At 40.2% G+C, this 26036-nt stretch overlaps 1 protein-coding gene and 1 long non-coding RNA gene across 5 annotated transcripts; one reads left to right on the top strand and one right to left on the bottom strand.

The window, feature by feature from the left end:
* Positions 1-8189: 8189 nt before the first annotated feature.
* LOC119146918 lies at positions 8190-15748 on the bottom strand. Its single transcript, XR_005103886.1, has 3 exons — positions 15702-15748; positions 14685-14774; positions 8190-8365 (listed from the first exon to the last, which is right to left on the bottom strand). It is a non-coding gene; the product is annotated as an uncharacterized LOC119146918 (long non-coding RNA).
* Positions 15727-22063, top strand: YAE1 (YAE1 maturation factor of ABCE1). Of its 4 annotated transcripts, XM_037385292.1 has the most exons (5): positions 15728-15834; positions 16647-16968; positions 18606-18727; positions 19118-19386; positions 21658-22063. In XM_037385292.1, exons 2-5 carry the CDS (start codon positions 16852-16854, stop codon positions 21723-21725), a joined length of 576 nt encoding a protein of 191 aa, XP_037241189.1. In that variant the 5' UTR covers positions 15728-15834; positions 16647-16851; the 3' UTR covers positions 21726-22063. The 4 variants fall into 4 exon arrangements, with proteins under 4 accessions (XP_037241187.1, XP_037241189.1, XP_037241186.1 ...); XM_037385290.1 differs by having other exon boundaries at positions 15727-15839; positions 19118-22057; XM_037385289.1 differs by having other exon boundaries at positions 19118-22057.
* The last annotated feature ends 3973 nt before the right edge of the window (positions 22064-26036 follow it).

Here is a 26036-nt window from a genome sequence, read left to right as displayed (position 1 = left end):
TTGGATCAGGGGGTTTATTTGGTTTATGGGAGCAAATGCAGGTTTACTGCTGAGCTAATAGTCTTGAGCAGCTTTAGAGTCAATGGAGAAAAAATGAACACTTCTGGGCAACAATTAGCAGTGTCAAAAATCAGACCTTAAAATTGTCTATTTCTACACACTACCTGTAAGTGAGCCAAGGATTACTTCTTCAGATGTGTAAATATACAGAAGAAACAAAATTGTGTGAAGTGAGTCATATCATGTCTCTGTCATTCTGAAAGACATGGAGATCTTCCAAGGGGCAGACCAAAACACATGCTTTAGACACAGCCTTCAAACACAGGCAGAGCACAGTATGATTCCTAGTGTCACTCAGACAGTTTAGCCAAAGTGAAGCTTTGCATAGCAAAGTCAAACATGCTTCTACAGCTGATGGACAGGCAAGAATTCTTCCTTCAGCCAGCACTAGTCTGAGCAGTACAAAAAACAAAACTACAAATCTCAGACTTTGGTGTATCAGAATGATTAGCCAACTTTGTGGGTACATCCAGAACTGACCCCAGATTTTCAAATGCCTTCTATTGGAAACAGCAGGCAGCGTCCTCATGTCTCACCCTTTGAGAATTAAAGAGCTCATTCTTTGCACCTTTGTCTTCAACAGCAATTCAAGCATGGTGCCGGCTGCAAGACACACAGTAAGTTTCAGCACCACTTTCTTACCAGACTACCGACCAACAGATGGAAATACAAAACTACAGGGCAACCCCCCTCCAAGTTTCTTCCAACAGCATATAGTGTCTGGCAGACACATGCTCGTATCTGAGAGGCAGGCATCTTAGAAAATGGAAAAAACTATCATCACCTCCTAGCATATGATGGTCTGTGTGTCACGGCTGTCTAAGGGTTAACAGCCTAAAGTGAACGTGTGGTGAAGTGTTTCACTGTGTAATGTGATCAGCAATAAGATTGTTACAGAGCATGATCTTCAAAGCTTCATTTAGACTACTTTAAGAAGATTTTTAAATATTTGAATCGGAACAGTAATATCCAGGTATTGAAACTGGATTTGAAAATCTATTGTAAACATCCATTAGTGCTTCCAAATGCAGCCTTTAGCTCCTTATAGCTACAGAAATGCGAAATCCTTTATTCCAGGTAGTTGGGGTAAAAATAATAATGTTAAGCTAAAGAAGCCATACAGCTCCAAGAACAACAGATTGTGATCTTCAGTTGCATCTTAAAATTCTCACACAAAATGGTATCATTATCTGGAAATGCATGAGTAAATTAATATAGAGATCCACGTGTCACAGAAATGACAAGGTCTAGGGTCCTCAATATATATTTGCTGGGCCTTTCTTATTCAGAATTACTAATGTCTGGTTTTATTCTGCAATAATTAGTTAGATCTTTCTATAAATTAATGCCTACAGCAAAAAACATGGAAATCTTTTACTTGATTATCTAGTAAACCAGAAGAGTGGTTCATGGTTCTAACCAAGGATCCTATTTTTACCACCTTGAGTCCTGCATCGTAAGTCAGATATTTTTCAAATGACATCAAAGAATTGTTTACCGTTTCTCTATGCCTTTGAGGAGAACAGAAGGCTCAAGACAGAAAGTTACCGGTTCTAGTTAATTGTATGGCTAAAACTTCTTTAAATTATAATCCTTCTTGCACTGCACATTTACATGTAGGATATAGAAATATATTTTTTCCTAGTCCCATTTTTCAGGTAGCTATTAATGGGAAAGCTTTCAACTGACATTCCCCAAACTTTCCTAAGTGTTCACTCTTTTACATGTTTTACAAATGTCCAAGGTTCCAACACCTCTGTCCTTGATCACCTAGAATCCCCACTGAAACTTCCAGTGGAGGAAATTATGCTCTTTCTACAAATAGTGTTAGCTGAGTGCTGGCCAAGCAGAATAGCTGTTGTTCTGTTTCCAAAGTTGTGTGCATAGCAATGGTAGATTGAATAACATCTATGTAAGCAGCCTATTAATGCGTTATCAGATGCTACTATATCTTACCATTAATGTGAAACTGGCCTAGCTGTGGCCCCTGTGACTTTTTATATTTACCTTGGATGTCACGTTAGGAGTTCATTGTTAGCTTCCACTGCACCTGGAGCAAACTTGAGCTTTTGGGTAGGACAGTGTTCTCCTGGCAATGCTTGAACAGTGCATCGATTATACAGTGTGACTATATATTTAGTTCAGGATTTTAATTTAGGTGTTCAGGAAATTGCTTGAAGTTAGCCTGGGTAAATCTAAGCTTTCGAGTCCTTAATTGCTTAGTGTAGACAATAGAGTGTAAGAATTGCTATTTGAGATATTACACTCCTTAGATGTTTCCCTAGTATTCACTGCAGCTTCATCCTGTGCTCTTCTTACACCAACAGCCCACCACCAGGCTCCCTCAAGGGGCAGAGGAACATGTTGGTCTTTTAGTCTTTTCAGTCACTCTTATCTGAGTTAAAGAGATACTAACAAGCAGAAAGCAGGAGAGGGAGAATGGATGAAGAATGGGATCAAGACAGGCAAGTTCAGATTTGGAGGCCTCAGGATAAGACTTTTAAGAAAAATGGGTTTTAGCTGAGAAATGAGAAACTTCACCTTTGGACGTAGAGAACATGTAATGCAATCCTTTATACTGTATGCTTGTCTATACACTACAGTAGTTTCTCTGCTTCCAAAGCTTCAACAAATAACAGTACTTAACAAGAGCATTACTTTTCAGGAAGTTATTTCATGTAAGTGGACTAGTATTTATCTATTTCATTCATATTCTGACTATGACACCTACAGGCCAGAGGACAGCTGTGCAAAAGAATGAAGATTATTTGGCCGGGGGGGAGAAGAAAATTCTTGCCCACTGCACTGCAAAAAAAAATATTTATGAAGAGGCATATACCACTCATGTCACTGAGCTAGTAACAGTAGGGAATTAATATGCTTTTCTTTTTTTCTTTTAATTTAAAGCGGAGCAAACAACTGCTTTCCTAAATCTTTCCAAGTATATCTTTACCGGCATAGCTGTATATTAGTGAGAAAGAACTTTACAAAAGGGTTGTGTAATTCCTGAAAAGTCTATTCATTCTGAATAGCTACATTGTTCGATATAAGACTGAACAGATATTAAAATAAAGTGCTTTTCACCAATGGCTATTGAAAAATTTCTGCCCAAAAAGAATCGTGACAGTTTTTATCTTCCTCAGATGAGAAGAGGTCAGGAAAAAAGGAGTGTTTGCAACAGGGCAAGGGATGCCGTAATTTCTGTTTGCCGCTGGGTTGCTCAGAAACAATGAATTTCAGGTGCCTTGGGCTGGTGAGACATGGTGCCCAACCCAGCTGTGATTACAGCTTCAGTAGTGACTCAACGAAATAAAAACTTGTTTAGGAGAACTTGAGCACATGGGGAGGGAGGGAAGGTGTCAATACAGAATCAAGAAACAGAAAAGGCATGCTAAATTTTTTATCTGCTGAAGGCCAGATATATCTTTTCAGAAATGTCACCAGTCTTTTTTTTTCCTGTGAGCTCCTTAAACATGTGTCCTATTACTGGGGAAACTACTTGGACAATACAGTACATGTGAAAGCTAAAATAGAAAAGATCAACTTGAATTAACACCAACCACAATCTGCTTTTTGGCTCTTAATGTACAGTATAGACATGCCACAGTGCTGATCTGTCATCAGAGCTGCTGTCCATACTTTAGGTACACCAACACTTTTGCACTTTCTGTTGTGCACGGCAAAATGTCTGGTGTCTGTTTTCAGGGTTTCTGAATCTCCCAGTCTTTGCTTGTTTTGTCCCCCTTCTTCCACTCATAGAATGGTTTCTGATTCTTTCTAGGTACTCCTGAGTACTTCCCAATGGGAAGAACTATAACCTGGGTAAGAAAATAGGAAGTTTATTTTAAGCTACTCTGTGAATGAGTTGGAGACTCCAGCCAAAGCTCTATTTATATTAGTGAAAGACTTCTAACAATGATTGCCATTAATATTGCCATTACTTAGTAACTTAAGAAGACATTTATCTAAGGCTAGGGTTTATCTAAGGCTATTCTTTGATTTTTTTTCTCCCTAGATATATATTTATGGACCTGTATTAGTTACAACTTCATTTGACCTTGCATGAAGAGCATATCTGATTATTAGCTGGATTTTGCAAGTTTAACAGATCCAGGCATTTTTCATGCCAGTTTCTACATCTGCACATGGAAGCATTATCAGGGTGTCTTACAGCTTGATGTACCTTTGCTGGAAATTTGTCAGAAGCTTTTCTGGTACCTACTGTGGGAAAACTCTTCCTTGAGGATGTATGACCTAACTCCTGTTCATAAAGTTTCAGCCTTAAAGAGTGAAAAGACTATTCCATTATCTGAAACGATGAAAGATTTCTCATGAGTTCCTAAACCTTTGTGTGCCTTTCCTATTCCAGGAAGGGATTGGGTGGGGGCCAAGATCAATATCACCAAAATAAACAATACCAAAGATGTCAGCAAGGTTTGTTTCTCATACAAGAAGCCAGCTTGCAACTGATCTATGCAACACTCAGCAGTGAGGACTGAACCTTGGCCCAGTGGATCTAACACGAATCAGTCTACTTTTCTTGAGGAGAGATTGAAAGGCTTAGGCAGATATTCCTTCTCTTACAGCTCCTGCATTATGCTTATAAAACAATGTTAGGCACTCTGGGTTTCTCTGCTTAAATGTCTCAGACAATGAGATTTTAATTGCTTGTTTGGAAGAAAAGAAGTCTGGCTACTAAAAAAGTTTTCTGAAAGTGACCTATTTTAGCTTTTTCCTAAATTTAAATCCCCAAATTCAAGACTAGGGACACAGCAAGATATCCATTTTGGTTAAAGATCTTATCCCTAGAACCAAAGTTCAGATCGGTTCAGGCTTTTCTCTTCAACTATTATTTGTAGTCATAATTTGCTTTCTTTATCCTTAGCGACCACTTGTGTTCTGTGATGTTTAATATTGCTCAATTTCTTCTTTTACTTACAGAGCATCTTCATCATGCAGATACTCATATCTGAGATTTAAAAAAAAAAAACAACAAAGAAATACTATGACAAATAAAGACCATCTGGTAGACATAAACATAAATGAGATGCAAACCAAACATCTCAATAAACACCGAATCACCATCAATCTAGTATACATGCGAAGTCCCAAAACAACAGAATTACTTTGCAGTGAGTAATGTCTTGCCAGTGGGGTACTATATACAGTATGATTAATTTTCACCGTCTAATGAGTTCCTACCACCAAAAAAAGCCAGTCCACATTTATTTCACAGTATCAGTCTTAAATTTCATTCACTCATTTACTTTGAAGTACATTTGTTGTGATTCTTATCTATGGCACTGTACTAGGAAACGTTTCATATGCATACGCAAATAGTCATTATTCTAGCTCAGAATCTGTAAAGTTCCTTGCTTTCCGTTACAGAGGGGGGAAATCTATACAGCAAGAAGACAGTGACATGGTTAAGGTCAGGCCACTACTTCTGATCCAGCAAAGAAGGAGAAACACATCAGTTACCCACAAAATTTGACTGAAAGTTCTTTTTGTTGCTGAACAACCAACACCTTATAATTAAACACTGAGGGTTAGCCTGTGCCCTGCGCTTGGCTGAGGCACATGGGTTGAAATCCTGCCCACTGAATCAACGCAGAATACACATCCCCAGCCCCTGCTGTCACAACCTGCTGCCCAAAAACAGGGCATGACAGCTACTGAAGGGATGACCTGGGCTTGCAAATCTGCTAACAGCTAGCTGCAGCGAACGACACAGTAGCCTGTTACCTCCTGGGTACTCTTCTCTCAGGAGGAAGGTTTAGAAACCAGCAGCTAATCTGCCAAAGAAAGGCTTTATTCTCACTTCAAGGAATCTTTATTTCTTCCATTCCTGATAGTCATCTCAAATAATGATTTATGCACTGTTCTTCCATTTTATCTTAATGCTAATGACTGCAAAGAAGAACTGCAAAATCAAGAGTTTAAACGGAAGAAAGCCCATGAAAGTCCCCTCACAAGTGTATATAGAACAAACAGGGGAATGGATATAATTTCAGGAGCATTTCAAATTGCAGATAATTTAAAATTATTTATTGATATTTTATGAATGAGTGATACACAGTTACATTATTTAGTAGCAGAGTGCTCTTTTGAAGGGCTTTAGATTCTATAGATTTTTTTTACCCAGCACCTCTACTTTTTTTTTTTACTTTTTTTTTTCTTAGGATTAAATACTTAGGAAATGTCCACTGAATGGAGTAGAAAGAGAGCATCTATCATGTACCTCACTTTTTTGGTTAGGTTCAGCTACTCTGAATCTACTCCTAAACAGGTACCAACATAGAATCTAAGCCCACAGTAGAAGTTGAGATTTCCTTCAACTTAGCCAGATGTGAAGCATCAGGACCTTTTCTGAGCTCTCAGCTACAGAAGCGACAATAAACTCGCTCCATCTGACAAATGGTTCTGCTTTCAGCAGAAGTCCCCACACTGGTATGCTGCATAGCCTTGATGTGGCATCTGCCATGAAATCCCACTGCCAGATGCCCCTAACTTTTACCATGTTTTTGACATGTTTTAGGAACGTGGTGAGCTGTAAGTGCAGAATAAATGAATACTTTCTTAGTGGTTATCCTAGAGTTCATAATCATCTTATTCTATAATACCATCCCTATCACAGCTGAGCTCTAAGGATACGTGGTCCCACAGGTAACAACTACTGTCAGTCAAATGTCAGAGAAAGCTCTAGAAAGTTATTTGTCCCATGAGCAGGTGAGAGCTACTGGAAAGCCAGGTTTGGGGTTGTTTTTTCCCCACAGTCTGCACTATGCTAGAGAGAGCATTAGGATTTTTGCATGTTTGGTATTAAGAAGTATTTTCTGTAGCACAGTATTCCATAATATGTTACTACATCCTTCCCCCAATACTTCTCCCTATCAAATTGCATTAATGTCTGGCTACATCCCATGTACTATGTGCCCCCTACCCTGTCATTCTTCCTGTTCTTTACTGGTAATATTTGTTTTTATTTTCCCAAAGTGAGGCAAGATTTTACCAAATCTGCCTCCTTGCTCTCTTTTATTTTACACCACACCAGTTGTTCTACCTTAATTTCAAACACTTTTTGGGCCCCATTCTTGTGGAAGGACTGGTGGGTACTAGTGTACCTTCACCATTCTGGCCAGCTTATTTTTCTTTTCATCGTTGCCTACATATTTGCACACTGCATGCTATTCATGCATATGCTGCTCAGTCTCTTATTAGAGCTGGCTGGGTCATTCTTACAAATCATGCATTACAGGAATTCTCGTCCATTAGTATTAAAATAAATTATTCATGTTCTTTACAAAATGAGCAGGTTTATTGCTGCTTATTAAATAATATCCCTAAAATACATTGTTTGCAGTATTTTTTGCCCATCAATCATTCCATGAATTATTCAGAAATATTTGTATTATGCTGTCTCTGCCAGTGGTTATTTGGAGTCAGAGAGATAGATAAATATCCTTCTAACATATTCTTCCTCAACAGATTGGACTGGGAGATGGGGAGGTGTTGTGGGTAGTTTTCTGTGCGTATTATGTGAAGTACCTGAAAGTTGTTTTTTTTTAAAAAAAATCAACAAAAGAAAAATACAAAGATCAGATGCTTGTGATTCTAACTACAGAGTGACTTCTTTCTTCCTCCTTCCTTTCAGAGAGGGAAGGTGCTGCAGTTCAGTGATGTATTTGCTGTATGCTGAATCCAGACTGAATCTCCAGGAGAGGGAGACAATGGATGGGCCAGTAGGAAGAATTGAACGCTGATGTCAATTAAACCAAAACGATGAAATAAATGAGGGTTTTCAGTGGCTGTTCTTCATAGCCACTTCAGTTTGGTATGCAAGGGAATGCTTCCATTTTATTGCAATAGTAAATTTCAGAGCACAGAGAGGGAATATTGGCATTTCTATCAGGGAAGCTTCACACACACGCCCGCAGCCCACTCAACTCTGTGTTGAAAGCTTTATGAAAGAAAGCCTGTAGGATATCCAATAGATTACTTACAAGATTCTAAGGGATGGATTTTTACGAAATCCTTATAACACAGCCTGGTGCCCTTGTTGAAGTGAATTTGAAATATGCCCCCGAGCTCCTCAGTGTCTACAGACGATGCTCACAGGTACCAGAGTATACATGCATACCTACATTTATTACAACAGAAAGACATACACTTGTTTCAAATACAAAGATAAGGTGTCAATCTTTGAGATTTTAAAAAAATCAATGGTGTTTGCCGGGGCTACTATTAATTTTCATTATCCTATCAGTCACTCAGGAAACAAGGTTTGTCTGTGTTGTTTCAGCTTCTGAAAAGAGAAAACAGCCATTGCACAGGAATATGAGTGTAGGACTGACAGACAAAACAAGGTTTTACATTTTCAAGTAATCACAGACTACACCATCTTACACCTTAACATATTCTGAGAATTTTCTTGGAAGCTAATATTGCATGAGGATAAAATTTAGCCTCCAGCACATTTACACTGCTTGCTTTCTTGCTAGAAAAAAAGGGACCTATTCCCATGTGCTAAGATGATTCTCAAAGGACCTGCAGATTTTTCCTTGGCCAAATAATTAAATCACAGTCTCTTTAATAAACTGGAAATGCCTTTGCCAAACATTGTGATAAAGGGTGCTCCTCAATAGAATATGATAGTTCACAAAAAAAGAAAAAAAAAATGTAGTTAGTTACCTTACTCAGAAAAAGTCTCTAAAATGTGAAATTTTTATAAAATCCTGGGAACAGAACCAACAGTTAATTTCAGTTTATACCATGTTTATAAATAACAGGAATAAACCTTGATACTAATACTGCACAGATGGGTGATACTTTAAAACCTTACATACGCACTTGCTACATAAATAAAATTATAACATGGTTCCCATTTTGAGACATATTTTTCACCTCAGTTGAACTATCCAGACAAAGCTATTGCAGTAAGTTAGGTTTCTTAGCAGCATTGATATCTGTATGGGAGTTAGAGAAAAAACTGGAACCTGGGTTTAGGAAGAAATAAAACTAAGTAACCCATTTCTATAGAGAGCTTTTTGCTGCCTCTGTGCACAAATGGCCTCAAATCAGCTTCCCTTACATTTCACCTCCTGTAACTTAGACGCCTGTCACATTGCCATGGAATCTGACTCCCAGCCTTAAGTGATGCTGAAATCATTCTGATTTTGCTATGTAATCGCTGCATTACTTGTAAAATTGTTTAATCACAGTTAGCCAGGTGATAAATTGAGTCAGTGGCAAAATATATAGTTTTGCTGAAGGTGTGACCTCATTCATTTCACAGAACAGGATAGTTCATAGCTCTTTTTTCTAGTTCTTTGAAGAACTTTGAAGCTCTTTATTGCTATTTAAAATATGAGCCAACCCTGCCTGATGTATCCCACTGAGCCACTCATTGCAGCTTTTGGATGAGCAAGAAAAGGAGGCTTCAGGCTTTGAATGCATCGTAAGATTACTCTGACGTCCAGGCCTGAACTTGTAACATGACCACTCCTGTTTCAGTTTTCTTAAAGAGCTAGCAAATCTGCTGCTGCTGAAAATTTGATGAGAAAGTTCACCTTCTGCATGATCCTGCACACCGAGAACTGTGTTACCCCGAGTGCAAACCCACAGAGATCAATAACTATCTGAATAGCAGTGTGCTTCTCAGCATAAGTCAGGGTGGCAGATACTGACCACAGTAATTTGATGGGAAAAAGTATCAAATGTTACTTGTTTAGATGATGTTTTATTGTAAATGGTAAGATGCACTTTTTGTTCCTGAGCAAAATACAATGGCAAAGTATAGGCAGGCAATTGCATGTAAATGTATATTGTTAAGTCCTGTGAAATAAATTTTGAGTAACTATGAGCAACCATGCTTTTAACCATTTTAACTATACTTTTTTCCAGACTCCTGAGTAACATTCAAGACATGCCACACGCAATGGTTCGTCTTGTATAAATGTCAGATTCCGAGTTCTGTTATCTGCATGGCACTTGCAGTTGCTGTTTGAAGACAGCATCTTCCACTGACACCAACAATTGTGAAAGATGAGCATATCTGTACTTGCAGGTCTGAACGAGGAACCCAGGAAAGTGGTAAGGTCACACTGAAGGGAAGGCAGGAGAAGAAATCCCTAAGCATTAGCTGCATGCCATCGCCTCCAGGTGGCTGAGCACAACTCAGAGCCAGAGCCGAAAGCAAAGTGGTACTTGCTATTCCAGCGTTGGTTAAGAGGGAAGGACTACAAATGGAAGAAATAGGAGCCATCAAGGAAAGTCACTGCCCAGCTCCCTGCCGGGGCAGTGCAGTAACACCCAACATCCCACCTCGTTGCAGCAGCAGTCATAAGGTAAAAATGGGCAAAAGCTATCCTGGGCAATTGCTTTGTCTCACCTCGCAGGGCCCTCCTCAGGGAGCCCTGGCAGCCGCTTGCAGGAGACAACGGCTCTGCAGGGGGCTGTAGCTCCCTGTGGGAGGGAGCCAGCCCCACTGTGTAGCTGGATCCCGAGATGCCCAGCGATGCCAGCTCACTTTCTTCCACAGCTGAGGATGTGAGCTGCCCAGCAGCCTTTGTGCTACCACAGCCAAACAACCAATTATATGCTACAGATATGGCATACATGCTGTACTGGAATTGTTCACAATCCACATGCAATTCAAAAGCCACCATTTAAACCCTTGTCATAACCTCAACATTTCAGAAATTGTGCATTGTCACTGAAACAATTGTTTTCTTATGGTTTCAGGTGCCAAAGAAATCAGTGCACTCTACAAGTTTTATGCCTTCTAGCAGTTCTATTCGCTTCAGACAATTGGATCAGCATTGTACAGCTGCTATTCCTGCAGTTTTTCATCATTTGTCTGAGTTTCTACCAGGGATAAAACAAGAGAGGGCAATTCATCTCTTAGCCAAAGGAAAAGAGCTGGCATTTCTCTCCCGATGAAGCAACACAAGGTGTAATAAAAAGTCTGTGTGATTTGAATAGAGGTGTAATTCACTGAGGAAATTCATAAGTAGCATACAGCATCTTCCTTGGACCAATCACATTTACAGTAATCATTTGCATATTATGATCAATCATTACACAAAAAAGGCAGCTCTGCATCAAAAACAATGTAACCCATAAGGTAGAAAAATCTTATTGAAGGATATCTGAGTCACAGAGCTACAGCATCCTGATGTATTGATGATACAAAACCAGTCAAGACTCATCACTGATACTACAATTTCAGTAGACACATGATTCAGCTACACAACTAAAATGTAGAACTTGTTACATTTTCTTGCCCTTATTGACATAACCTTTTTCTGCTCATGTGGAATTTCACGCTGTAGAAAGCTCACTGTCAACAGATTGAAGACAAGTAGGAATACTCCTTTCTTGCTTCTCTGTTGTTTATTCTAAAAAGGATAGCGTAGTCCCATATTACACTCTGTTCTGTCGGCATTAATCTTGAGCTGGAGTGTATATATAGCTTGTTTTGATCTCAGCCATACCTTTTTTTTTTTCTTTTTTCTTTTTTTCTTTTTTTTTTTTTTTTTTTTTTGCAACGTCGGAGTTGTTATTGAAGTTCCAGAATGAAAATGTGGACTGCATCTGGGGACAACAAATCTCACTCATTTGAGGAGCAAACCAAGGAAAATGACAGATGGAGGGGAACTGTGTTGGTGTTAATAAAATGTAGTTGCTGCTCTGTTTAGTACACAACAGTTCAAAGTACAGTTTTTCAAACTGCAAGCCTGGCTTCCCTGAGGATGTTCAAAGCAAGCCTGGGTGAAGCAGGGGGGCGAAAATTATTTGTGTAACCACTTCCACCTATAATTCGGTACAAGCTAAACTGCTGGCAGTCCATGGAATATTCAGGAAAGGTTTCTTTTTTTTTGCCATGATCTGAAATAGTAATGATTCTGCAAGTAGCAAAACTGCCCTGTTGTAACATTTCTGTATCAAAATTCTGTGCTTTAGTAATACAGGGGAAGGAGGAGGCAGAAAACTATCCTCTCCCTTGAAAAGGCTTGTGAGAGAAGTAATGGCCAAATGGTTGTTAAGATTCCTGTGGTGCTTTGAAGTGAATGTTAGACATTTACCCTTGATATATTCATAAATTTCTAGCTCTTTTCCATATTCTTCTGACACTAAATGAGACACACTGACCAAAATTGTTGTGTAGTATTATTGTATGTTATTAAAGAAAAGTGATTTCACAAAAACAGGGAAGTGATTCCTATGTATTACTTACCTTCATCACAGGAGGGTGATAAGGCTTTACTAATAAATTGCCTTAATATCCTGAATAAGAGATGTTATAGGAAAACACAGAAATGTGTGTTTATTACCATGCCCTGGTAATAATCATTGATACCAGAGGTTTATTTTAACCCTCTTGTTTAACTTAGAGTCATTATAGTCTCCTGTGCTGTGAGCTGCAATATTTAAAACCTCATTAAGCCTATGACCTTGCAGTTAACCTGTTAGCTCACTGTTTCCTTCTCTGGGGTAGGTCTGGAAGCAAAAGATTTAAGCACTGGAGGTCACCATATTATTATTGCAGCATTCAGCCAGCAGTACCAACCCTACCTTCCCTTCCATGAAGGAAAAATGCACAGACAGCCAAGATCAGGAGAAAGGCATAGGCCACATGTAAGCATGAGTATGTCAGTCTTGTTGCTGTTGTAGGCAGTCCTACCAATGCCCTGTTATTCACCATATTCAAGGAAAACAGCCTCGTATCTAACCAGGCAGTAGAGCCACGTACCTGGAAAAGACTACAGACCTGACCGTAGGCAGAATATGCATTTCAGGAGGGCCTTATGGTTTAAGGCTCTTCAGAAACTTTGTGCACTGTTTGGTGACAATGTATATACCATCTTTATGAAATATTGATGGTTTTCATTCTCCTCACATTTCAACAGCTTACTCTTTTTCCATTACGTCTTAGTCTTGTTTAGAGAACAAGTGAAAATGATTTAAGTGTTCTTGAAATTCATCCAAATACCATGTAAGAGCTGGGATTTCTTAAAAGGATTATATTATTCCCAAAATTAGAGCAAAGGAAACATGGTTCTGTCAGTCCATGACAATTAGCATTGTATGATTGGAGAATACCTTACAGTGTAAATAGTCCTCTGCCCTGGGCCCTTCACAAGCCTCAGCTCAACTCTGCCAGACAGCAGGACATAGAAACTGAAATTGCCCTAGCGAGAACGTGATCATCCTGCCCCATGGAGTAGCCCATACACAGCACAAGTCCTGGGTACCACAATCCAACCAACCACCCTTCAGAAAAGCTTGAAATCTTGAGGTGTCTTTGTGCATTATGACAAAATCCATTGGCTGCTCCCATCAGTTTGGGTTTGAGGCACCGATGACTGAAAAACAAGTGTAATAATTACTTGAATGGGAGCAATGCTTTATCTGAAGCATTATGTGCAGCAATAAAGGTGTGAAGGAGCAGCCTGTGCCACTATGTGCATGTATTTTACTTTTGGCAATCACTTGTGGATGATTGCTTAATGGCAAACCATACTGCTAAGATGAGACCTAACAGAAATCTCGCAACCCCTTGGTAGTCCTAAATTCTGCATGACTGTGTACTGGCCCCTCTGGAATCTCTGCCCAGTACTGCAGTCAGGGAGTAACTGCTGAACCAAGCATACTCGTGCCTCAGAGGCTCCTTTGGTATAAACAAATACCATAAGCCTAAAATTAGCCAGTTTTTAACCTTAGATATGGCAGCGACAAGCTTTACAATGGGTCACAAATCAACTACTACTTTGTTTTTCACATTTTAAAGTATTTTTTCTTTATTCTGCAAAAATGCTGGAAGTGTTTTGTAGCCTGTGAAATATTGTTCTCGTGTTTCGATCCTTTGGCATGTGTCATTACGAAGTGTCACCATAATACACTGATACCATTTTATTTAGAACACACATAGGTGTGGAAAACATCCACACCCTGAGGCACTACACCTCACCCTCAAGCCCTGCCAGCAGCCCTGTCAAGGCCATCAGCATACAATCAACTTGTCTTCAAGTTGCAACTGCACTTCATAACCCAACAATGCTGCTCTACATATACAATATGATTCACCAAATTATCCACCCACCACTACTAAGAGAAAGGGATGAGACTACAAGCTTTCTTCATTGTTTCTCATGGTTATAAAGACTTGTCTTAGACAAACATCTGCGTGGAATGATCAACTTTGGTAAATGTAAGACATTTAAACTGAGATACCGTGAATTTGGGAAACTCACGGTGATCCTGAGCTATGTATCTTTTCCAGAAGAGTAAGATGTCTGAGGGGACAGAGTGCAAGATGATAAGCAAAGGGTTAACCCAAGTTTAACAGTGCCATTATGACCAGTCATGAGGGGTCACAAGTTCCTGTTCCTAGAAGGCTTTTCTGTCATTGCGCATTTGTGCATGCAAGGCTATATTCAGCATTGTTACCTGTTTTAAAAAATGGCAGAGCTAGCTAAATAAGCTTCTACCAGACAGGAGGTGGAAGTGATAGAACCGGGCTAGAAAATGAGCAGTCATGGCTGTGTATAGTAACTGCTGAGGAACAGATATGCACAAGTCTGGCCATCCAGAGGCACCAGTGTCATTTCATCCCGACACACCTGGTTTGGGTTACTTGGCCACTCACAGCTTGGCATTGCAAGCAGCAGCGAGCATCTGAGAAGGGCCAGGAGGAAGAGGACAGGCTGCCTCTGCAAAACACAAGGGATGAGGGAGAGTGCTGTGGCTGTGTGAGTCGCAGCACGTGATGGTTCATCTCTCAGTACCTGCAGCGCCGAGGATGGGTACTTTGCTATCCCTAGCCCTGCTGTAACGCACCTCACCAGCCACCGGTGGGACAGGGGTGGCACACGGGGCACTGGCTGAGGAGTGAGCGTGGTGCCACAGGTGCCACCCGGTACATGGGGAATGGGGCTCCCCGGACAAGGAGCAAACACGCTCCCTCTCAGGGACCCGCATGAAGTACCTGAGTGCATTTACCGCAGCAGGACGGAGCTGGCAGTTTGGAGAGCAACTGGAGTTCAGGGTTGGGGTATAGCACGTTTATGAAGATTAAACAACTTTAAACTTACGCTGATACGCCAAATGCAGTGTGCATAGAGAAAAACACATTTTTATGTTGTATTTATGTCAAAATGATGTTACTGTTTTCTCTTAACCGAAGCAAGCACGAACCACGACTCCAGCTGGCACCCTTCATTTTAAAAAGGATTTATTATTGTAATGCCTAAATCTCGTAGAGGAGTGCTTCAGGGCACGCCTGACACGCATGGACCTTGAGAATTCAGAGGCCAACGAGGCAGGTTTTTTGCAAAAATTCCACAATTTATGACTGAAAAGGGCCCGAAACCCAGCCGGAGTCAGCCTGCGGGCACTGAGGGAGGCCCGGGGCAGCCGCAGGCCGCTCGGCGCGGGGAGCCGGGCGGGCAGCGCCCCCCTGCACCGGCCCCTCGCCGGGCCCAGCCCCGCGGCGCCCCGCACCGCTGGGTGGGCCGTCTCGTCCCGCCCCCTAGAGGCGCATGCGAGGCTGTGCCCTCACTCAAGATGGCCGCCCGCCGCCAGAGTCTCAGACGGGCTTTAAAGCTACAGGGCCGCTGCTTAAAACCGCGGCTGTTTACCTGCGGCCTCCACGCAGCTTGCTCTCGGCCGGTATGGCTGCCGCTCCCCTATTGCTTCCGACGGCGGTGAAGCCATTTTGCCCTCAGTCAAGATGGCGGCCCCCAGGCGCAGCGCGGTGGCCGAGCGGCCGTGGTGAGGTGACGGGGCGCGGGGCTGGTGCGGGTCCCGAGCGAGCCGCGCCTGCCGCCGGGGGCGGGGAGAGGCAGGCTCCTGGCAGCGCGGCCGCTCGCGGGGAGCGGTGGGCGCCGGGCGGGCTGTGCCCGCGGCCGGCCGCGAAATGGCGGGCAGGGGCCTGGCCACCGCGGCGGGGGTGTCTGTGCTCGGCCGAGGCCGGGGCGGGGGGCGGAGGCGGGGGGGCCCGTAGGCCGCACGGCTGCAGCCGCTGCTGGCCCGGGAGAAGCGGGGTGGCTCTTGCGGCCCCAGAGCTGTTGGTGCCTCTGCCAGAAGCAGCGTTTGTAGGCTGTAAGGGTTTCCCTCCCGGCCACGAATGGGCTGCGAGAGGCTTCTCTGGTTTTCTTCAGCGGAAAAGATGAAACAATGCAATGGTGCCTTCTTCCCGCTGCAGTAGAACTGGCTACTTGTTATGCAGAATGTAAAGGACGATCCCTGCTCCAGACTTGTATAGATGGTTAAGTATGTGGCATAAACAGAAAACTGAAAATCAAAGGTGAAAGTCCTTGTTGGTTATTAACTCTGCAGAAGATTCCCGATGGAACTTCGTGCACCACCCCATGGAGGCTCCATGGGGCCATTCTTCAGCTGCTATTAGACTCAGTCATAAAGTTGTTGCCGCCTGCTGTTCGCTTACTAACAGCGTTTAGAAATGTTAATTTGACATGCATGTGCGTGTCACTGCCATAAGAAGAGAAGAAACTACTGTCTTAAGTTGTTCTCAGTAAATCTCAGTGTTGCTTTACATGTCACGACCTGTCTTTTCTTGACAGATGCACCATGATGGTAAACAGCATCGAGCTTTCATGTGGAGATGAATGTACAAGTTGAATAATGAGCTCTGTACATGACTTCTCTTCAGAACTGATATTTTTGCCTCTACTTCTGATCTGACACTTAGCCAGAGGGACTTTTGAGCTCAAGTTTCTCAGTATTGTTCTTACCACATAAACAGAGGTCACAGTCATCACTGCTGTGATGTCCTGGGTACAAGTTGCAGTCAGCCGATCCAGTGAGGATATATTTGATGAAGAGGCGGATGAGATGTACCTATTACAGAAGGAATGGAATAGCACCATGAAAAAAAGATTGAAGGTATTTCTATAACAATGAGTTAATAGTCCTGGTAACCATTTTAGATTCACTGATACGTGCCTTGATATACGTATGGTTGATTTAAAAGGGAAAACTAACAGTGGCTGCTTAAAAGTTATTGTGGCTTGGTTTCTTCTGATTGTCAGAGAAATGTTGCAGGGATTTATAGAAGCGCTCTCCTAGCAGTCGTCAGAGCAAAGTACTGTTGTACCACAAGACATCGTCTTTCTCTGTACCCCCATGTGCATTTGTAAAAGGCAGTGCGAAATTATGATGCGAGCTATTTACTTTATACCTGTAGGTATACTGCCAGTAAATGTAGGGCAACACAGCTAAACAGTGCTAATAAAGAAATATGAGATGTTTGGATTTTTATGTAGAGTTCTTCACCAGTCAGATTTAAGATGTGTGACTCCCATGTGGAACCACAATTGGAGGTTGTGGTCTGGGTAGTTCTTTGGCTTATTTATTCCCCTAGTGAAAAATGTATTTTATGAAAGCTGGTTTCCACAGCCCTTGCCTCTCTGGAATTCTGCAGGGAACAAAACAAGTATATAAACCCAGGTTGCTTCAACAGATATATTATCATTCCGAGTGGGGCCAATAAGGCTCGTCTGCTCACGGGTGAACAGCATTTGGCTGAAGCACATGAATGGAAGCTGTTGTGTAGGCTGTTGATGAGGAAGGGTATTACAGCAGAGCTGTTGTATTACTCTCCAAGGAAAAGTTTCCTGCATCTGAGTCCTTTGAAAGGACTGGTTTTCTTAAGGGGCTGTTTAGTGTTCTTACACAAATCCCTCTGGTATTTTATGAGTAGATACTGCAAAATTATAAAATTTTATTGAGGTTAGAGCTGTATGTTGGGCAAAATAAACATTCTTGTTCCTGGCTATTTTCTCTAGCAAAGCCACCAGTTTTCTTCTCTCACGAGTAAATAGAAGTTTTCACTCTTACAACTTGCGGTTTTGGTGTGAAAGAAGTTAAGAATTATTCTACATTATATGGTAGTGTGATTAGAATATAGAGAAATTAGTTCTGCATTAAAATCATTAGCTGTTTCTTACAGAAAAATGACAATGTTATGTGTATTTATATGTGACTCACTCCATTACCATCTTCTTTTCTGGTATAACTCTCAAATTGAGTGAGATCTGGTTAATAGAGAAGCAAGGCTCAATAATTAGTTTTATGAAAGATGGAAAGGCAGATGGATTACAGACAGGAGAGTACCTCTGCTAAAGGGGAAGCTTTGCAGTTTATGTGTTTTTAGATGTCTAGAAATCTATATGTAGTATTCTTTAACAAAAATGTCATAAAGGAATTGGTCATCATAAAAGTAAGCATGCTTTCCTGCAGATTTGTGTTGTTTTGTGATGTTTCTAAAAAATACTTCCTTTACTTTCTGACCTTCTGGGGATCCTTTTGGAAAAGAACTGGATCTTACACAGAAAATCATATCATACTGCAAAAAGCTTGTTTTGTTTTGGCAATGGGGGTGTTTTTAGGAGGGATGTTCAAATCTAGAAGCTATAATTTAAGAGACTGAATACTTGGTTTAAAATTTTTTTTTATTGTTATGAAACTGTCACAGGTCCATTTTTTCATCTTGTGAACAACCTGTTTCACTATTATTATAGGAAGGCTATAGGGATGGAATTGAGGCTGCGAAAGAACTTGCACTCCAGGAAGGCTTTAATCAAGGTTACAGACACGGTGCTGAGCTGATGGTTACGTGTGGCCTGTTCAGAGGAACCCTGAAGTAGGTTACAAACTCCTTAGTCATGTGTGTGTGTGGAGGGTGTGTATGGAGGTAGCATGCATGCAGTTTTGTGTTTGTTTTTAAAAAAAGTGCATTGTAAATCTGTCCAAAGTGAGCAACCTGAGAATTCTCAGGTCTTGCATACAGCGGTTTACCTACCTGGGTTTAGGGTGATCATCCTTAAAAGTCCTCTTGCAGTTACTCTTCCAAAATTATCTGAATCTATATCTTTAAACTTAATATTCAGTTGTACTGCTTGAATTTCCCAGAAAATTAAACGTATATACATTTATACAGTATAGATATCCTGTCACATTGCTATCTCCCCTCAACTGGAGGTCAGTGTGGGTACATGTAGTCATTTTTCTTTTTTTGTTTTTGACTTTTCAGTGCTCTCTTATCCTGGTGTCATTTTAATGGACATGATTCTGCTTTAAGTAAGATAAATAATCTTCTTGACATGGTTGGAAAATATGAAGATGATGTGCTTAAGTATCTGAATTCTATTGAACAACAACCACATCTTGGACACATTCTAGATTCTGTTCAAGACATGGACCTTAATCACACAGCTCCAGCTGGGACAGAATACAATGAAGTTAAAGCTGGAAAACACGAAGGTGGTGGCAGCTGTGGAGAAAACATTTGTAGAAGTAACGGTGAGGTTGGTTCCTCACAGTCAGAGTGCAGCAATGCAAAACTCTGCACAGATCCTGAAAGGTCAACCCTTGCTTGGGTTAAAAACCAGACTATTTGGCTAGTAGAGCAACTGGGCTTATCACTGGATATAGTTCATCATGTCCAGCAACTCGAACACTAGTTTTTCTGTCTCATAGTATTTTAAAAATATCTCAACTGGTTTTGATTCTCAGTTTGTGGACCATGTACAGGCTGATACATCACTTTGTTTTAGGGAAATCAGATTTTGATAGTTCCCAGTAGAGGTAATTTCTGTAAATCTTCACCATGCTTTGGCTCCTTGCAAAAAACACCTTGTTTTCAATCTTAAATGTAGCTTTCACAGAAAGGGGAAATGACTTTTAAAGCTCTACAAAGATTTACTAAATATGTTTCTGTTCTGTGTTAGAAGCTACTGTTTCACCCTTACTTTCTGTTTTGGTGGCAGTTTGGAATGAAGCAGGTCCCTTAAATAGCCCTCCAAATCGGTCCCCTCTAGTACCTAAAAAATAAAGTGTCCAGCGCTATGGACAAACTATTCTTGCAGAATAAGCTGCTGTTGATGATAGGCAAACTCTATGCAAAATAGAACAGGATTTGCTGCTGATTTCTAGAGTGCTGTCACTCTAGTCACTATATAAAATGTAGGAATTTTTCACCTTTTGCCAAATTCTTCCTCTAACGTAACTGCTATGCAATGCACTTTCACAGTTAAAAACTATTTCTTCCCTCTGTCATACAATTCTATTTATTTCACTTTTGCTGAAAACACACTTCTCTTCAAATGCAGAATTACTGGCAATTCCTTTGTTTTACTGTTAGACAGTAAAGACTGTTTACTCTTCCCCTGTTAGGCCACACTAAACAAGTTTCCAGTCTAATGAACTTCCTTGTGTTATTTTTGTGTTTATTTTGCCAGTCCTTCTCACCTGAACTCTCTGTCCCTCATTCCCATAGTGTTTTTCCCAAACTCTTCAAGGAAGCCAGGCTCATTCACCTTCTCTTAGAAACTCATTGTCAGTCACACGTGCGTATTTCTGACAACTTTGTATTTCTGTGCCAACATTCTATATTTGACTCCTTTTCCTGTTGCTTGCCTTAACTGTAGCTGCAAATTGCTCTGGTCAGGAAGTCTTTTCTTTGCGAGTGCCTATGCTGTTTTACAGTAATTAAACTGATCTACAGTAAGTTAGGAGTTTATTTGGTTTAAGTTGCTTCTAACTTCGTGTCTGAGACAAAGCAAAGACAAGACAGAGACAAACTGAAATTTTAAACAGCCAACCTAACCACACTAAAAAAAAAATAATCACAAAACAGTGTTATAGTTTGAGGCCAGAAAAAAGCTAAGGTTAAAATTACTTGATTTCCAGAGACAGAGTTTACAACTTTCTCACTAAAGACTCTATTATCCTGCCATGGAGTTGGTAGACTGTAAGTTTGGCTGCCATTCAGTACCACTCTTGCATCAGGGGAAAAACAGAGCTGCAATTAGGAGTCTTTTATTGAACTTGTTTCTGAAACAGTGGACAAATAGGGCTGTCTGCATTAATAACATATGTGTACAATTGTTCAAACAACTTTCTTTTTCGCAATGTATTTAGCATAATGCTGATATGGATAAACATTACTTTTTTGCAAGTGCATGTGTTATGTTGTAGCCTGTATCATGTATGTTGGGCAGAAATTTCTGCCAAACTGTGGCAGAATATGGTGCAGACAAAATTAAGGGTTACTTGAGCAATGTTAGATGTTCCAAATCTAGAAGTTTAGAAATTCAAGAGCATTACTTTAATAGTGTGCAAAGGGGAAGCTCCATTCACAAATTACTAAGTAGACAGTGAGCTTGCCAAGTTCACTCCAACCACTTCTGCAAAAGCAATCTACGCCAGGGAAAATATTTTTTTCTGTTTGATTTTCAAACAATAGATTGTGTGTTTTACTTATCTTTCATACCAGCTTCTCTACTAGCCGTGGAATTACTTTCCTCCACTCTGCACAAAGTTTCTGTGCTTACTGTGGGGTTACTTTTTCCATGTTATCACCCACAGTTTCCAGTTTGGCTGTGGAGAGGTTTTCTTTTGGGTTGTCTGCAATACTTGGCTTTTCTGTCACTGCCAAATCTTGCTGACCAGCCACAGAAAGACTTTCTTCAAGACTATTAGAATCCGTAATTTGCTCACATGATGGTTCAGGTTTTTGTTTTCTGTTTACTTCCTTGTCTTGTGTTTCACTATCAGCTTTCACCTTGGCAGCGTTCCTGAAAATAGCTCTCATGACAACGGGGACTGACATGCAACTGGAAGAGGAAATGAAACGTTAATCACTACTACAGACTTTATCCATTCTTCAGAGTGCTTCTTTTCTTAAACTGCAGCTGACACCTGAGTGATACCTGTGGTGGAAAAACAGCAATACCTCCTTGCATCTTTTTGCCTTGTACAACCTGATAGATGTTACATCATAGCTACAGTATAGCTATGTGTGCTACACTGGAAATACATGTTGACACCATGAAATCGAGTACTGAATCTTTGAGCACAGCAGTGCAAAGAAGCTTTGACAGAAAGAGTGGGAGAGTTTGGTCAAAAAAAATAAGGGTGCTTTTAATGAAAACCTAAACTAATAATATTAAAATATATTCATTCTTGCTGAGTTTTATACTTGTAACTTTCACGTTTTGTATAAGGCATATTTAAAATACACTAATTTTTATTTTTTCACACTACCAATAGAATTACCTGATTCTAGGAATAGTATCTAGTATCCTGTGACTTAAGACAGGGCAGGCTAATTAAACAGGTTCAAAATCCAGCCTGCATCAATCTTGCTGTCATCAAAAAGATAATAGCTGTAGACTAGCTTATGCCAAATGAACTGGTGCTCTTAGTTCTTTCTCTAGTGTGTGTTCATATATCACAGCAACTTGCCTCTCTTGGAATTTTTTTTTTTTTTTTCAGAAAACAAGCCAGAGACAGTGTTGTAGACATGCCATATACACCTTACTTTATGAAAAGAAGCACTGACTGCTATTAGGTAGATGTGGAAAAAGTCCTTTCCAATGCTATTCTAAGGTATACCAGTCATGAGACTGTCATCAGCTAGGGTCTATAGAAAAGCATGTCTACAAAAGAAAAAAGCATCTTTATAAAAGGTAAACCTCTTTATTCAAAAGTGTTTCTGTGCGCCACGTGCTTTCTACTGGAAACACTTTCGCTTACTATTTATGTATAACATTTTTGGAGGAGATACTCAAGACACTAAAGTAACATTCTCACTATTCGAACTTTTTACTAGAGTGAAGTTTCCTTAGTTGCTGAGTTTATGGCATTGTGAACACACATGATATTTCCATTAAATGGACACCTGAGGTTCATTCCAACTGTTAGGAAATAAAACTACTTACCGCTTCACAGCTCTTGCTATAAAGTCATCGCTAGAATTAAGACTTGGATCTTGAGGATTTAAATGAAGGTGACATTGGACTTCTCTGGAGGATATAACATCAATTATCACTAAGAAAGAGCATAATGTAAATATTTCAAAATAAACAGTTTTACAAACATTGAAAACCATCCTTTCATTCTGATGCTTCAAGAAAGGTAAGATTGAAGTCAATGGGAAGGGGTTTGCAGCAGTACTCTTCCATAAGAATTGCTTTGTCCTAATATACTTAAATCAGAAATAGTAGACGTTAAAATTTATTAATTAACTACGGGCCAAGACAGAATAGGACTTGAATATTTGCATTTACTTCATGTTTTGTGCTGAATACAGAACTTGTTTTAGTAAGCAGTTGATACACAAGTGCTACTTGTGTTTTTCATGGGTTGCACACCCATGGGAGCGGCCCTTAGAATGTATTTGTAACAAGAAGCATAGTACAAGAGCCTAGATAGAACCAAGTCCCTTGTCAGCCCAATGAAGAGGACACTATCAATTATTCCACACATACCACAGGCCAGATTCTCTTTCAGAGGATGAAGGAAAAGGACAGAAAAACTCATGCTCTTGTATGGGACCACTTCGAAGTAAAGCAGTTCTGAATCATCTAGAAATAAAATTATTATTTAGTGACATCCACCCAATGAACCTGGAGTCTTTTTGGCTGAATCACATGGCAAAATTTAAAAAATACTGATAATGTAGAATCTAATTATTCATTACTTCGGCAACTTAGTTTATGCTTATAAAAGTGTCATCAGGCCTAGGAGGTTTTTTTTCTTAAAAAAAAATTCAACAGAATGTAATACAGGAATTCCTAGTGATTTTTACTATGAATTTTTGTTATTTAAAATACTCCACATGTAATGACAGCTTTGGCAAGGGAGCAGTAAATCTGTTAACACCCACCTTAGAAGCTAGTTTCCCTCTAATACTCTGCCACTGCTTCCAACCACACAATTTACCTTCATTTGTATGCTTCTCAGAGACACAGCTGCTAATAAGAGTGTTATATGCCACTTGATGTCGAAGAATCTCTATCACACTAGGCACACAATTCGGATGGCTAAATGGGATTTTACTGACCAAGGCTCCTGCTAAAACTGATTTTTCTGAGCTCTTGTTTATGAAGTAGCAGTGCTTTGGGCAATCTGGAAGAGACTGAACAAGAAATATGGTGATATTTTGAGTGCTGAAAACAAGAAAGTGAAGCTTGATGTTATCAGTCAGCTGCACAATCTGACAACACAAATAATTTTGGAAGACAGCTTCTAGCATGTCCATCATGTCTTTGCATTTCAGTAGAAACACAGTCCTTACAGGAAGCTAAATGAGGTCCACTGTCCTTCCCCAGACGCATCCAAATTAGGTGAATATACCCCGAGCCAAGTGGTCAGGAGTTCAAGTGCCACCAATTCTGCCAACTACTCTTGAGAGTCCTGTAGGGTATAGAAATCTTAAAACCCAAGATCTTCTCTCAGAACATCATAATAGTGCTGGCTGACAGTTATACAAATAGGATAGCAGTTTTGCCTGAAACCTCTTTGGGGCATTACATGTTTTCCATTATCACTACCGCTTTTTTTGGAGAAGCATGTTTAGCTGGAGTATCTCCCAATGATTCATTTGAAGAGGAGGAGAAGAGGAGACAGCAAGAAAAATTTGCCACCTGTCCATGTTGACAGTGATTTTATGACAAAATTAGGAGTGCGGTATTGTGTTATCTACTTCAGGATGCTAAATGGGAACTGTCACCTTAAGAACAGGGCAGGGCAGTTAATTAGCAGGTTCTAGATTAAGGAAAGCTGAAGAGCAGAATAAAAGACCTTTTCCTCCTGAGTTCATGGAGCAAAGGGATTTCCCTTACATTCCTTTGAAGGTTAGAGTTCTATTTAATAATTTATTTCTAGAAATTAAATCTTTAAACTGAGAAGCAAAACAGTCTCGGTAAGTGCTGATATTTTAGGGAATTGCCAAAGAATTACAGAGCCTTTCACGTGTTTCTAATGGACATGAAAAATTCATCCCACCTTACAGGGTTTTATAGCGAAAAGCTTTGCTAAACCTTATTTTACTGTGGTGTAAACTTACTACTGCCTTCTGTACCACCACCTCAGAGCCCAAGAACTATATAGGCAGTGGGCTCTGCTAACACTGCTAGTAGAGGAGGAGGAAGTGCCCTCTTCTTTTCATGCTATGAATTGCAAAATTGATGTTTCCTAGCAAAAAAAGTAGAACTTTGCAGATTGTCTTGTAGTTGCCCTGTACTGCTTTTCTGGCAGAAAGCATCTTAGCCACATTTTCTATTCTAAAACTTTTCCTCTACATCTAGTGAAGCCTAAATTAAATATATTTTTTTAATAAAACAGTTATTAAAAGGGAAGCCATCTCCAGTTAAACAACCATGGCTCTAGATAACAATTGACATCACTGTTGTAACGCTACTTCCTGCCAGTCCCTGTAAAAGGAATCGGTATTCTCAGTGTTACCTAATAAATAAATCTTTCTTGTTAAAACTGCATGATGTGCAGCATGACATGCAGTGTGATGAAGACCTTCAAAAATCTAGGTAAGAACCATTTTGGGACTTGCTTCTCACAGCAGCCTATAAGTTTCCTTCTTTTTAAGGCATTAATGATGAAGTTCTGAGCAATTTTTAGAAGAGTAAATATTTGGATTACAAACAGAAAAATCAGTATGACTTTAGCAGCCATGCACATAGTGTTTCATTAATGAGGATGAAAAGTCCACTTACTTGAAAGAGTTGAATATTGTTTTGTAAATATCGGAACTATTTCCTAAAAAGCATTTAAATACTGTTGGGGTTCTGGGAAGTCTGCATTGCTTGCTTATGGGGAAATAATTCAGTATATATCTTGCACAAGGGCAGCGTGTGTGTCAAATGCGCACTATACTTACCACAAAGAAACAGGATTTATGTGTAGACGAGTCTTCGCTACATTTTTCTTTAAGAGCAGAGTGAACAATCAGCTCATATAGGGGAGCTAGTTTTAAGCCAGTAATCTGGATTCCTGAAACAAGGCGGGTTTTTTTATTAGCATTTAGGTTATGACTGTACATGAAAACTAATATTAAAAGCAAAACCCATGTTTTGAAAAGACAAAAATATTACTCTCCTTTCTTATTCCCTTTTTTGCTAATGGAAATTTGAGGTAGAATGTTTAACAGC

This window comes from Falco rusticolus, chromosome 4 (assembly GCF_015220075.1).
Source record: "Falco rusticolus isolate bFalRus1 chromosome 4, bFalRus1.pri, whole genome shotgun sequence".
Classification (NCBI taxonomy): Eukaryota; Metazoa; Chordata; class Aves; order Falconiformes; family Falconidae; genus Falco; species Falco rusticolus.
Note: the sequence above shows the minus strand (reverse complement) of the source record. Positions and strands in the feature narration are given on the sequence as shown.